Source organism: Cervus canadensis, chromosome 21 (assembly GCF_019320065.1).
Source record: "Cervus canadensis isolate Bull #8, Minnesota chromosome 21, ASM1932006v1, whole genome shotgun sequence".
Lineage (NCBI taxonomy): Eukaryota > Metazoa > Chordata > Mammalia > Artiodactyla > Cervidae > Cervus > Cervus canadensis.
In genome coordinates this window covers 17783089-17797986 of record NC_057406.1, presented here as the reverse complement: position 1 = coordinate 17797986, position 14898 = coordinate 17783089, and the positions used below count along the sequence as shown (strand labels likewise).

General features: G+C 42.3%; 1 protein-coding gene across 1 annotated transcript; it reads left to right on the top strand.

Moving 5' to 3' along the window:
* Positions 1–703: 703 nt before the first annotated feature.
* NECAP1 (NECAP endocytosis associated 1) lies at positions 704–11099 on the top strand. The gene is made up of 8 exons (XM_043441002.1): positions 704–843; positions 4702–4802; positions 4958–5062; positions 5725–5806; positions 6569–6677; positions 6768–6951; positions 8703–8805; positions 9380–11099. Exons 1-8 carry the CDS (start codon positions 749–751, stop codon positions 9426–9428), a joined length of 828 nt encoding a protein of 275 aa, XP_043296937.1. The 5' UTR covers positions 704–748; the 3' UTR covers positions 9429–11099.
* Positions 11100–14898: the final 3799 nt, after the last annotated feature.

Genomic DNA, 14898 nt, shown 5'->3' with positions numbered 1-14898 from the left:
TTTCCTTCTCCAAGGGATCTTCCGGACCCAGGGACAGAGCTCAGGTCTTCTGCATTAAAGGAGGATTCTTTACCACCAAGGAAGCCCATTTACAGCTTAACATGGGTAAACTTTCCAAACGATAATCAAGTACACACTGAAAGTGTGGCAGACTATTTTAACAGGTGCCATTCTCAAAACTCTGAGAGAAAAAGGAGTTATTATAAGGCAATGGGTCAGGCCCGGCATTTTTGAATTTTGGACTCTGGAAGATTAAAATCCACCATGTCTAGGCCTGGGTCATACACTTTCTTTACGTATCCAATTTGGGATTACGGACCCGCGGATACCTCTTTTCTGCTTGGAAACTACGGTTAAAAAGTGACTCTTGGAAGAAAAAAAATCCGCCAAGCTTCAAGATGGTCGTCGTCCTCCCACAGCACTGCTGACACCTGCCAAGAGCAAGATGGCGCTTTCCCTCCTCGCTTTTCGGGGATGGAGATATCCTTAACATGAATCACGCACTTGGAGGGCATCCTTGCCATTACCCAAGATGGTGATTCACGCAACCTCACCGTTTCCAGGTTTCAACATGGCTTCCCCAACCCGCGCCAAAGGAGGTTAATCTCAGGAAGCCAGCCAAACTCTCGCGGAAGCAGCGTTATCGGAAGTGCGTAAGCGGAAGTTGTTTTAGAACTCAACACCCCGGCTCTACGTCCCGCCCCCGCGCTGACGCCCCGCCCCCAGCGGCAGTGCGAGCAGAGTCAAGATGGCGTCCGAGTTGGAGTACGAGTCTGTACTGTGTGTGAAACCTGACGTCAGCGTCTACCGGATTCCGCCTCGGGCCTCCAACCGCGGTTACAGGTACTAACTTCGAGTCACTGCGGCACGCGCGCACCCGGTCGAGCTTGACACTGTTTCTCAGATAGCAGGCCGCCCGTCCCTGCCATTGCCGCCTCTGGCTTGTTACCTTGTTAGCCTGGCCACCTGGGTTTTTGTCACCCTTTCCCCCAGCTGTTCCCCCACTCTGGACTGCCGACATCCTTGTTCCCCCTCTTAAAAAAAAAAAATTACTATCCTGTACCCTCCCACCGCTCTCCCCGCGGACCCCTCTGGGTCACCCATCTGCTCCCCATTATCCTCCTCCTGTCGTGTCTGCGCCTTGGCCAGTCACCTTTCCTTCGCTCATCCCTGCGTCCTTCAGGTTGTCACCCTTATCGTCCCATCCCTACCCGCCCCCCCCCCCGCACCCCCGATTTCCAATACCTCGTGCGCATTTGTTGGTGATTATTGTGTCTTAGGCCCTTCTCTGGATGAGATAATTTGTGCCGTTCAGTCTTGGCCACCAAATATCCACCGTATGATTTTTCCCTTCAGCACTTTTGTTAGTGGGCAAATGATGTTAAGTTTTCCAGTGGTTGTCTAGTCTCTTTCTCTTCAGTTTTCTATATATTGAAGATAATATAGTATAGGTGATACTATAGTATTTTCAAGCCTTCCTTCCCTCTTATCTTCTCATACAGCTTTTACTTTCAGAGTTAAGACAGCATTTTATCTGGAGGGCTAACTAACCACCTTGTAATCCAGTGACTAGGAAGGCCTGAGGATGCTGTCGAAAGTTACGGTCATGCAGTCCAAAGAATTAACATGCAACTCACTGGGTTACCTGTTAAAAAATATGAGTGTGAGCCCTGGCAATTTAACAGCTGTGTGATTTGAAACGAATCTTTTAGCCTCTCCAAGCCTAAGTTTTCTCATCTGTAAAATAGAAAGAAAAATGGGGAGGGGGTGATGATAAAACCTGCTCTAGCTTTGTACCTTTAGAAGTTTTTGGAGGGTTAAATGAAATCATAATAAATGTGAAAAATAATTAAAAATGAATTTCCTAAAAAGTACTTAGTAAACAGTAAAGCAGTCTATAAATACAGTATTTTGATTTCTCTCTCTGACTCACATCACCAGCATGATTTTCCTCTTGGCATTTGTTACCTCGGCTTAAAAGTTACCCTCTCTCTGTGTCTTATGTTGTGCTTCCTTATCAGAGGTTCGTTCATCCTGAGTCAGTGTCTTTGTGCTTGCTGACCTGTGCACTAAATCCTGTGGGTTGTACCTTAAAAGGTAATCCTAATTTCAAGCTTTCAATCAGACCCCAGCTGACCGTGAATAAGACTCTACATGCTTTTTGATGATAGTCACAGGGACTAATACCTGTGAGTCAGCTGAGACCTCTCCTCCTTTGGCCAGCCTTCCTTGGTTTTTCTGTTCTGGCTTAGGTGTGCTCTGCATGCCTCCATAGTACCTGCTCTTGACTCTATCACTTGCCTTCTTTCTGTGTTCTAATTGGTTGGTTGTTCTCCCAGTTCTCCAGACTAGACCATGAACAACTTGAGGTCTTCTTAAACTTTAGAAGATCTTTTAAGCATTTTCTAGGATCTAGCACAGTTTCTTGCACATAGTGGAGACTCTGTAAATGTTGACTTTAAAGAATTAATAGGTTACACTTAAATTAGCATTGATTGATCTGTTAAATAAGGTAAAATAGCTGATGACCTCTAACTTTAGGTATTAATTCTTCCTAAAAGATATGGTACACATTGAAGTGGGTTTCAGTTCTTTTTCAGTCCAACTCTTTGTGATCCCATGAACCTGCCAGACTCCTCTGCCATGGAATTCTCCAGGCAAGAACACTGGAGTGTGTTGCCATTCCCTTCTCCAGTTGATCTTCCCTACCCAGGGATTGAACCCAGGTCTCCTGCATTGCAGGCAGATTCTTTACCTACTGAGCCACCAGGGAAGCCTTTTTCTTTTGTTTCATGCTTTTAAAAACACCTTTTACCCATCTATATTCTCATTCAAAAAATTTAATAGACAAGGACTTCTAGAGCACGCTCTGAACTGGATCAGACTCAGGTATTTGGGGGACTTTGAGACAGGACATCAAGAGAGAAGGGCATGACAAAGATGTATGTTGTAAAATCCTGTTCAGAATTTGTCCTAATTTAAATTTTCATGTCTTCCTGTCTACCATTTGCTTACCATCTTGTTAAACATATGTTTACCCAGAAATATTTTATTGTTACCTTCTTAACTGCAGGTGTTAGTCTCTAGGTTCCCGAGGGATGAGTTATTAACTTTTACCTTGCCCTCCCTTTTCCACACTGCTTGCAAAACAGAATCACAAATGCAGTGTTTTGTAAAATTGGTTCATGTCTAAATAATGTCTTAGATTTCATTCAAATTCTTCTAGAACACAGATTATAAGTATTCAGTGTTTTGTAATGTTTCCATTTGTATCTCTAATCTACATGTCTTCCTGAAGTGCAGCTTCATATATTCACATGTATACTCTGTATCTCCTCTTGAAAATCTATTAGACATCCCAGGCTTAACAGAGCCAATGCTGAACTACTAATCTTTCTTTCCAGAGATGTTCTATCTGTGGTCTTTCTCATCTCAATTATTGGTAACTCCTCTGTTCAGGCTAGAAACCTTGGCGTCATCCTTGACTTCATCTTTGGTGTCTCTCTTTGTCTTCTACCTTGCATCCATTCATTAGAAAATCCTGCTGCCTTTGCTTTAAATATATCCATTGTCTAGTCACTTCTTTCTCTTCCTAGTCACCATGGTGACTCCCCCAGATTACTACAGTAGTCTCTTAGCTAATCCCCAGCTTTAGCATTCATATTGCTGCATCTCTGCTTTGCGCAGCAAAGTAATCCTTTTGAAATAAAAGGGAGATCATGTCACATCTCTGCTTTAGTGGCTTCTTCATTCAGACTAAAAGCTGGAGTTCTTAGAGTGGCCTGCAAGACCCTACCTGATCTGTCCCTCAGTTAGTTCTCCTACCTCATCTCTTTCTGTGTTCTAATCACAGGGGCTTCCTTGCTTGAGGGCAATATAGCAGGCCTGCTCCCATCTTAGCATCTTTGCACCAGCTTCTGTTTCCTACACCTGGAATGCTTTTCCTCCAGATATCTGCATGGGTAACTCACTTCTTTCACATTTTGCTCACATTTCACCTTGTTAGTCAGGCTTGCCCTGACCACCCTTTTGAAAGCTGTAGCCTATTCATTCTCCCACTACCTTCCTGAGCTCCTTTTTCTGCCCTGGCGTTTTCTTTTTACCTTAGCATTTAGCACCTTCTGAGCTATTAATGATTTTACATATTTACTGTTTCTTTTTTATTATCTGTCTCCTGTTAGACTGTAAGCTTCATGACGGCTTTAAACTTTGTTCCCTCTTGTATCCCAAGTACTTAGAATAGTGCCTGTGACTTAATACACACTCTGTAAATATTGGTTGAATTCAGTGAAAGATAATACATTTAGGGATTTGGGAGGCTTCTGTTACCCAGGATATTTCATTTAGTAGGCTTTGTTGTTTCCTGATCAGCAAAATACTATTATATAAAGTACTATCCTCAGTATGAAAATAGTGTCATTGTGATAAATTTTTAAATTACTTTTTTTTGTAGTTTTACATATTTTTGGTGATACTTATTGGACTTCAGTAGTAACATTTTTTCTATTTGCTTTGGACTGTGTGTACCCTGAGGTATCTTTGTAGAGAGAATCATGAATTAGTCTTTTGATTGTTTAATAGGCAGAAAGAGTAAGTAATTCAGAACAGGGAAATAGAAATACAGCAAATGATTGTGTGTAGGTTTTTGGCAAATTAAAGACATAGACCGGAGGCCTGAGACTTTCCATTTTTCTATTTTAGGGCATCTGACTGGAAATTAGATCAACCTGATTGGACTGGTCGCCTCAGAATCACTTCAAAAGGGAAGGTTGCTTATATCAAACTCGAGGATAAAGTTTCAGGTAATCTACTGGTGACCCTCTGCCATATTAAGGATATTGGTTTGGTGTTCTTTTATAAATATCTTCAAACTGGGGACTGGAGTGGAAATACTTGCTAATTGAATTTTAGACTTTTTGCTTCCTTTGCTTAAAGAAGTCTTTTTCTTACCTATCAGGGGAACTCTTTGCTCAGGCACCAGTAGAACAATATCCTGGTATTGCCGTGGAGACAGTGACCGATTCCAGCCGCTACTTTGTAATCCGGATCCAGGATGGAACTGGTAAGGGATTGGGGATTTTGAATGAATTGAGATTCGGAAAATAGTTAATGCACATCAATGGAAGTGTGTCCCAGTGCATTTATCTTCAGTTTACTAAAATTTTTCTTCTCTTTGTCCAGAGTTAACTCCAGTTGCTAGAGGAGAAGGATTAACGTGTTATTTGAAATAGTTGTAAACACAAGTTCAAGAGGTGATTAAAAGTAGACTAGCAAATAAATCAGAATATATGTCTAACCAAAGAACTGGCAAATACTGCCTGTTCATTGTTGCAGTGTTTTTTGTGGGACTACTTTATATCATCAGTGTTTATGGCAGGCATCTTTTCTCCAGTCAGAGGCTGGCAGACGTTTTTCTAAAGAAACAAGATGATAAACATTTCTGGGCCACATGGTCTCTCGCAGCTCCTCAGTTCTGTCACCATGGTATGAAAGCTGCTGTGGATGATATGTAGACAAACTGGCATGGCTTTGTTCTAATGAAATTTTATTTACAAAAACAAGCTCTGGCTGCATTTGGCTCATGGGCTGCATGCAGTTTGCCAATCCTGAGAGAATCTTTCACATTCACAGAGGTTGTCTAGTTATGGTAACTATTATATTTTCGTTGGGTAGCCTTTGCCCCAGGCATGCTTCCTGTTGGGAGGATTCCTATCTTTTTCACAGGGCGAAGTGCTTTCATTGGCATTGGCTTCTCAGATCGGGGTGATGCCTTTGACTTCAATGTCTCTCTGCAAGATCACTTCAAGTGAGTGAAGCGTGTCCTGAGTTACCAGGTTGAGTGTGTGGGGAATGCTGCCCCTCCATTGAGTGGGCACTGTCTCTTAATCTCCTGCTTTCTTTACTTCGTAGACTAGGTCTTGTGACTATGAATCGTCCCGTTCACTGTTTTCTTCCATTATCTTTGTATCTAGTCTATCCTTATAGCTGGAATATGTTCTTAATCTACTGTACACTGGTTTGGGAAGATGCTGCTGTTTATGCCTCTGGGGAAGTTGCCCGTAGCTCTTAGGGGGCTGAGGAGGGGGCGTAACAGTAGCAGCAGGGCTTTCTGTGAGATAGTGGGGAGTTATGTGCCAGATTTGTCACTCCATGTAACTCACATGTTTTGTGCTTTTGTCTTAGCTGTGGTGACTAGCACCGTGCACACTGGTAGAAAAGGGCAGGTTTTTCTGCCTCAGAACTTTCTGAAGTTGTGGAAAGCCACCCAGTCAGTGAGGGGGGCAACTGGCCTGCCCCGTCAGTGGTGGCCCTCGATCACGGGGATGGGGATTGGTGGCCAGTTGCCCTCTTGTGGAGGGACATGTTTAATCTGCCATTGTATATAGTTCCCCAGTGGTATTGAGCTCCAGTTGCCCTCTTCCTTGGCTTTTCTTCCTTTCCTTTCTATGTCTCATGTTCCCTTACTCTGCTTTCTGGAATTATGTTTCACATAAGTTAGCCACAGATTGGTGTGTCAGACTCTGCTCTCAGGGAATCCAAGATAAAATAATGTACCCTTTTATTGAAGGTGGGTGAAACAGGAATCTGAGATTTCCAAAGAATCTCAGGAAATGGATAGTCGTCCCAAGTTGGATCTGGGCTTCAAGGAAGGGCAGACCATCAAGTTGAGTATTGGGGTGAGTATGGTTCCCCTCACCTCTCCTTGTATTTCCATAAGCCTATGACTTCTCTTTCTTTTTTCTCATCCTCCTTTTTTTCTTTTGTAGAATATTACAACCAAGAAAGGAGGTGCTTCTAAGCCCAAGACTGCAGGGACTGGGGGCCTCAGCTTACTCCCACCCCCACCTGGAGGCAAAGTCACAATTCCCCCTCCATCCTCCTCAGTTGCCATCAGCAATCATGTCACTCCGCCACCCATACCAAAATCCAGTCACGGAGGTAGTGATGCAGGTAAATCTCTCTAGTACTTTTAACTTTGAGAAATCATAGCGTAGGGTTTTATTGGTAATAACCTGTTTGCCAAAGAGAGTGTCAGTGGTTTTGCTATTAAAGGCACTTGGCTCTGACAAGTTGACTCTGGTGGCCTCCAGCAAGGGATTAAAGCTTTTCTAGTGAGCTGAGAGTCATGGTATCTGGTTGATTTTTTTTCTAAAAATGGGTAGATATTAAAAAGACTGTTTCCTTCATTGGACCTTGGTGAAATGCTAGTAGGCCCAAGAGTCAGATGGACCAAGATTTTGGTCATAGCTCTGTTTTTATCTGGATTTGTTTGGTAACATTTAGGTTCTGTGAGCCTCAGTATCCTTACCTGTAAGATGGAGATGTAAAACTTAGCCCAAGACTGAGGGTAAAATGATGTGATGGCACCGAGCTCAGTACTTGGCATGTAGTTATCACTTAGTGAATGTTATTTCTCAATCCTTTCCGTTTCTTCACAGGATAGTTGAGAGGAAATTAGACAACATCTGGGTTTTTGAGTATATTTTTGTTCTTCCTTACTATCTGGTGGGAAACAAGAAGAGATATAGTCATTTCCATTTAAAAGATGAGAAATTAGAATTCGAAGAGGAATTTTCCTGAGATTAGAGAACCTAGTGTTAGACTCTGAGAGTTATAGCATTAATTAGTTAATTATAACTTAATATTATTTGTTTAAAAATTATATCATTAATCAATTATAAGTGATTGCTTATAGGAGAAGACTTTCTCTTTCTGGAATTTTTGAGGTAAAAGTGGTTATAGGCTACTTCCTTTGGTAAGTGTTGCCAGAAGGCACTGAGGATAATATCTAAGGTTTATTTTTATTTTTTTAAATTCACCCTTTTGTTTTGAGATAATTCTAGTTTCACTTGCAACTGTAAAAAATAAGAAATCCTATATACTGTTTATCCAGTTAACCTCAATGGTGACATTTTGCAGAATTGACAGTGAGACTGTCTACCAATCTTCCTTAGATTTCTTCATGGTTAGGTATTCTCATTTGTGTGTGCAGTTGACCCTTGAACAATGCAGAGCTTTTGTACACTGACCACCTCTTGCCCATCCCTGTCCCGTGTAGTAGAAAATCTGTGTATAATTTCACAGTCAACTCTCCATATCTGTGGTTCCATATCTGTAGATTAAATTAACTACAGATCATATAGTACTGTACTGAGTGTTTATTGAAAAAAGTTCACACATAAGTGCGCCCATGTGGTTCAAACCCACATTGTTCACGGGTCAGCTCTAGTTCTGTGCAGTTTCATCAGGTGTAGGTTCCTGGATCCACCACCAGGCTCAGGACACCAAACAGTTACACAGGACAAGGATCCTTTGTGTCCCCCATTTTTAACCACATCTTCCTCCCTCTTCACCCCCTCCCCTGTTCCTAACCCTCGGCAATCAGTCACTAATGTGTCCTCCATCCCTTAATTTTGTTACTTTAGGAATGTTAATGGAATCATGCAGTATATAACCTTTACTCAGCATGATTCCCTTGAGATTCATCAGGTTGTTTTGATATATGTCAGTAGTCTGTTTATTGCTGAATAGTAGTCCATCATATGGATGTACCACAGTATGTTTCACCCACAGAAGAACATTTGGGATGACTGCATTTTTGGCTATTACAAGTAAAGTTGCCATGAAATTGTGTGTAGGTTTTTGTGTGAATATAAGTTTATGTTTCCCTGTTTCTGTTTCTTCTCTTACCTTGTACTCAGATATCCTTTTAGATTTGGATTCTCCGGCTCCTGTCACGACACCAGCACCAGCTCCAGTTTCTGCAAGCAATGACTTGTGGGGAGACTTCAGCACTGCATCCAGGTATTAGTGTAGGGAAACCACCATCCTCTCAACTGGGCTATCAGTGATGTGTGCCAGTCTAATGACATCTCTGATCTGGGAAAGCAGGGCATCTGTAGGTCATACATGGTGTTTGGGAGGAATTCTAGGTAAGGAGTGCAGGAGTACTGGGATGGTGGGATAAGATTACTGTGGGATGGAGCTTGGGCTTCCCTGGTGACTCAGTGGTAAAGAATTCGCTTGCAGTGCCAGAGAGACACAGGAGACGTGGGTTTGATCCCTGGGTTGGGAAGATCCTCTGGAGAAGGGAATGACAACCTACTCCAGTATTCTTGCCTGGAGAATCCCATGGACAGAGGATCCTGGCAGGCTACATTAGTCTGTGGAGTCACAAAGGGATGGAAACAACTGAAGCTACTTAGCACACATGCACACAGGCAGGATGGAACTTGGGTAGCCTGGTGCAGGGCTTGGTGAGCAGAATTGCTCTGAAGTACAGTTTCAGGAATTCTGGGCAGAGATTTCTTGGAAACTGTTAAGAATGGAGTCCCTATCCTAATATGCTTCTGGCTGTCTCTGTTCTCCTCTCTTGCAGCTCTGTTACGAACCAGGCACCACAGCCATCCAACTGGGTCCAGTTCTGAAGAGCGCTGGCACGATGTTCAGGAGAGATGTGAAAACAATGACTTTGAGGGCACCAATCTGAGAGGGGGGGCTCAGAGCCACTTCCCTCCCCAGAACCAAAATCCTGGACAATCGTTCTCATAGCTTCTCCATTGCATTCAGGCTGGTGGTGTCACCCCCCTATGCTGTTCCTTGGAGTGCAGCCAAGAAAGTATTTCTTGGCTTCTGTTCCCTGTCAAGGCAGGGAAGCAGTGGGTCTTAATGATGCTTGTGGCTGGCTCTACAGGGCTCAAAAGGCCAGGGTCTCTGAGGGGGGAATAGTCCCTACCATCTCTAAAAATTTTCTCTATCTTTAAATTCTTATTTCAGAATCATCTCAAGACCCTGGCGTGCCTCTTTGTGAAGCCCTTTCTAGCAATTTCAGGGGAGACAAAAACCTTGGAACTTCTTTTCCATTAGCCGAAGACTCTAAAAATGGACAGACTGACCTCAGTGTTTACAGATTCAGAATTTTGATGGGGGTAGGTTGAGGAAAGACCTGCGTCCTGGGGCTCTGCTGTGTACCCTCCCCCAGGCTTGTCCTGTTGAGTGAACATCCAGTGTGGGTGCAGCCCCCTGACCCTCTAGCGCGTTTACACATCCCTTCCTGTGATAAGAGGGTTGTGTTGGTGGTGCTTCCACTCTTGTGTCTGTTGAGCAGTGCAGCATCTTTGATCAGTGGTTGTCTCTTGGATGAAGGAGGCTCAAGGGGCTGTGTTTTCCTAGTTATATTCTAGAGAAGCAGTCACTTTCTTGCAGCTCCATCTTGCTGCCGCCTCTGAAGCCCGGTGTTACTTTGTAACAGCCCCATTATTTGACCGAAGGTTTAAAGGGTTTGGGGTTTTTAACCTCATTTGTAGAGTAGAGAGGTTGAATGCACTTAACTCTTGATCAGTACCCACATTGCCTTGCTGCCTGGGTATCTGGCCCCTTTTCATAAACACTTTTTGAATTCACCAGCTCTTCAGCAGAAAGCTGCTATATTACATGTATTGTCATTGATGAAGGAAGCTGGAGAGCCATGGCTTTAGCTGTGACAGATTTTGCCCGGAAGAGGGCTGTGATACTTGTCACCAGGGGTATGTGAGAAGCAAGTAGCTCTCCTGCCACTTTCCCTCTATCCGCCCACCATTCCTTTTATTAACGCTGTGAAGGGGTCCCGCTCTTGGGTGAACGGGCTCCAGCTATCTGATTTGTCAAGGGGCAATTTTGAGAGTGAATGTGAGGATCTCACCTCTTCCCTTAGTACCTATTTGGATATGTACTGGCTGAAGGGAGTCCTTACGTTTAGTTTTTAAATAGATTCTCTCTCTTAGATTTCCTTCTTGACTCTTTTTTTAACTTTGGGTCCATTTTGTTTTCATTGCTTCCCGTTCCAGGCAGCTCTATTCTTACAGAGCCATGGCAGGACATTTAAAAATTCCAATAGAAAACACTAGAAGGAAAGTCTATAGAATCACTAGTGACTAATAACTACTGGGAACCTATTTTCTCAACCTTCCTGTATGTTGTGTTCTTTGTATTCTCAAGATGATAATATATTATGTATTTGAATTGCTGAAAAATTGAAAATGATGTTTAAGATATATGTATATAAAGCATACGTATGCTGTATTGGTGCAATAATGGTAATTAAAAGTATGGAAAAGGCCTCTCTTTTGTCTTTTCATTTGCTTGTTTCCTTTTTTTAAATTTAATTGACCCAATATAGGTGGGCCAATAGGTAATAAAAGGAAACTTTATCAACTCTTTTTTGAGAGATGGAGCCTTTAAGAGGTGAAGGGTCGACCTCTGTCCTCCTGGCTCTCAACCTACAGAGGCTCATTGTAGAGACCATTTGTTTTTATTATTTGCTGGTACCGTTAATTTCATTTGCTTCCAGTTATCTTCGTGATCTAGGCCACCTTTCATATTCCAGAACTATGATTGGCAAAAATAAAGGGAATCAATGCTTGAGATAGAACTAAAGTGAGAGTCACAGACTTTGGAAGCCAGGATTCTGGAGTTGTCATTTAGTGATTGTCACAGGAGGTGAATCAGAATGATACCGGTGCTGCTTTTTTCTCTTTTTTTTTCAATTTAACTCATAATGGGACTTCCCTGGTGGTCCAGTGGTTTAAGACTCCATGCTTTCAATGAAAGGGGTGCAGGGAGAAGGAAATGGCAACCCACTCCAGTATTCTTGCCTGGAGAATCCCAGGGACAGAGGAGCCTGGCAGGCTACAGTCCATGGGGTCACAAGAGTCGAACATGACATAGCAACTAAACCACCACCACCATGCAAAGATGTTGGTAACTAGAGTAAATATTAATGGACAGATTTCACCAGTAAAACGATACTGATGCACTAGACCAAAAATCCTGTGAGAGGGGAAAATGTATTTAAAGACATTCTGTGACTTGAGAGCTGAAACAAGACTTAGAAATTTTACTTTCTCATTTACAGATGAGGACATCAGAGCCCAGAGAGGCAAGTTAGATAACCAAGTTCACACAAGTGCCAAATATTCAGCTAAAACCTGACTCCCAATAGGTACTCTGCTAAACTATAGTTTTTTTTTTTTCCAACAGAAATAATATTTAGTATTCATAGACCAAATTCTGAGGAGAAAATCTGTGAGTTTGATGTTGTGATTAAAAGATTTAAAATGCTAGTGACATAGTAAATTTAAGAGAATTGCACTGACTTATTTGAGCAAGGTAAATTTGAGCTATCTCTGTTACAATGATGGAGATGTAATTCTGGGGAGCAAGAGTGTGGTCAGGGTTTCCAGGGGAGGTAAAGCTATTTATAGGCTGCCTTTGAAACTGTGGAGATAGTATGGTACAGGATGATGAGAGAAAATGAAGATCAGAAGCCTGTGTAAAACCTTCAAGAGGTGGGCAGAAAAAGGAGCTTGCAAAGATAAAAGAAGAAAATTCACAGACTAAAGAAAAAGGAGAAAAACATGCCTTGAAAGAGTGGATTGGGACCAGACACAGCACAATTGCTTGAAGAATGAATGGAGTTTGAAAATCTGAAGCTGACAAAGATTGAAAGCACATACATGGAACAAGTGTTAAATAGCCAAGTGATAATATCAAACATAGACCTAGAGTGAAAAAATATAATGTGCATTCTTCAATCTTCAGCCTGATATCCAGAAAGAGGACTAAATTTGTGTGAGAAGAGCTGGACTTTCGTGTAACATGTCATTTTCCACTGCTTTGACTAGTGCCTGACCTCTTTTGGCAGGGGAGGAGTTGAAAGAATTTTATGGTAAACACATGTTCATCACTTACATTGTACAATTAACCTAGATTCTACCATTTTACTTTATCACATGTCGATCCATCTCCCTCTATCCATTCATTTATCCATCTTATTTTCATTAATGTATTTCATAGTTAGGTGCAGACATCATTATACTTCATTCCTAAACAATTCAACATACGACTGAGTTTTATTCAAAAAACTAGCTCTCAAAGTTCAGATAAGTAAAATTGGTATTACTTATTGTAAGTATTGATAATTACTTATTGATAAGTAAAATTATGAACCATAATGACCTCCTACATATTTTATAACTTCTCATAATTATCTGAGCAAGATTCTTGAACAAACATTTACAATTTGGTGGGCAATAAAACAATGTGAAAGCAAAAAAAAAAGAAAGGGGTGCAGGTTATCCAGGGAATTTCCCAACCCAGGGATGGAACCCAGGTCTCCCGCGTTGCAGGCACATTCTTTACCAGCTGAGCCACAAGGGAAGCCAAAGAATACTGGAGTGGGTAGCATATCCCTTCTCCAGTGGGTCTTCCTGACCCAGGAATTGGACCGGGGTTCAATTCTGTGCCTTCAATGCAGGAGATGTAGTTTCGATCCCTGGGTTGGGAAGATCCTCTGGAGGAGGGCATGGCAACTGACTCCAGTATTCTTGCCTGGATAATTCCTAAGGACAGAGGAGCATGGCGGGCTATAGTCCATAAGGGCACAAAGAGTTGGACACGACTGAAGTGAGTTAGCACACACATCATGGATAGATAAAACATTTATCCTGAACTTCAAGGGGGTTTTGGGGCAGAAAATGTGGACAGTCATTTTTCCAGCTCAACCCCCCTCAGACATTGACATCTGCCTTCAGGGTTGTTAGGTGAGCTTTTCTTACTGCTTGCTTCATTCTGATAACCGAAATAGTCTGCTTGCCTCCAGCTGCCTCAGCTCCGTTCAGCTTCCATGTTGCCACCTGAACACCAGGGCTGAAACCAAGCCCTGCTTGTGCCCCTTCCTCCCCTACTCATTGATTGCCTTTAACAATTTTCCTTCACTTCCAGATTAATGTCCAAAGTACTGCTTCATCCTCAACTCTCAGGTTTCCCTCAGTCTACTTCATCACACTGATTCTTCATATGCTGTCAGCACCGTGGGCATTGTATGCTTACAGTTCCCTCTGCCTAGAATTCCTTCCCTTCTCTACCTGCTTGGTGAAACACCCTCCCTGTCCTGGAAGGATGGCTCAAGTGCTGCTCATGGAATGTTACTTATCCCCTCAGTCTGAAAGATGACCTTCCTTGTTTTGGGGAGTTGGTATTGAAATTCTCTTCTTAACTAATTCATAAGCTCTTGGGTATAAGGATCATGTCTTCATTTTTATCTACTCAGTACTTTGTATATGCCTTTCTAGGTAGTAGATACTCATTAAATACTTGTTAACAGTGATTTTAGAGAAGCGTGACTAGGAATCGGTAAGTTGGGCTTTTCTTTTTATGACTCATTCTCACTTTGGCTGTTGCTAGCTACATGCCCTTAAGTGTCTCTTGTATGCTTTGTTATAGTTGCAGAAAGTCTCATTTGTATGCTCCAGAGTCAGTTAGGGCCCAAGAAAGTAGTGTTGAAGATGAATATTCCTTTAGTACATAGACTCCATGGCCTGGGAAAAGGAAATCTGGATATCATGTTGCCCAGGGCTGATGAATTTGCTGGCTTACTGTCTCAGTTATCACAACTGGCTAAGATTACATTGCACTTCAGTTATGTTTAGCTATTTCTCTAGCCTTTAAGAAAAATTGTTTCTGTTATTGCTTCTTAACCGTACATAAGGAAAACACATATGGTTTGTGACTAGAACTCATACTTATGAGCTCCCCATCAATCACATATTCTCTTGAGAAAGAAAGGAAATATAAAGGACTTCTCTGATGACCCAGTGGTTAAGAATCTGCCTGCCAATGTAGGGGATGTGGGTTAAATCCTTGATCAGGGAAGACCCCCACATGTCACTGGGCCACTAAGCCCATGCACCACAACTACTCAGCTCATGCTCTGCAACAAAGAAGCCACCACAATGAGAAGCCCATTCACCCCAACTAGAGAGTATCCCCTACTCAACTGCAACCAGAGAAAGCCTGTGTGCAGGAATGAAGACCCAGTGTGGCCAAAAATAAGTAAATATATATAAAAAAGAAATAGGA

Excerpts from the sequence above, each read along its gene's own strand:
- NECAP1 (XM_043441002.1), top strand. The coding sequence starts at position 749 with ATGGCGTCCGAGTTGGAGTACGAGTCTGTACTGTGTGTGAAACCTGAC. Across the intron at positions 5,063-5,724 it reads CCGGATCCAGGATGGAACTG|GGCGAAGTGCTTTCATTGGC; the intron begins GTAAGGGATTGG and ends TCTTTTTCACAG. Across the intron at positions 8,806-9,379 it reads GACTTCAGCACTGCATCCAG|CTCTGTTACGAACCAGGCAC; the intron begins GTATTAGTGTAG and ends CCTCTCTTGCAG.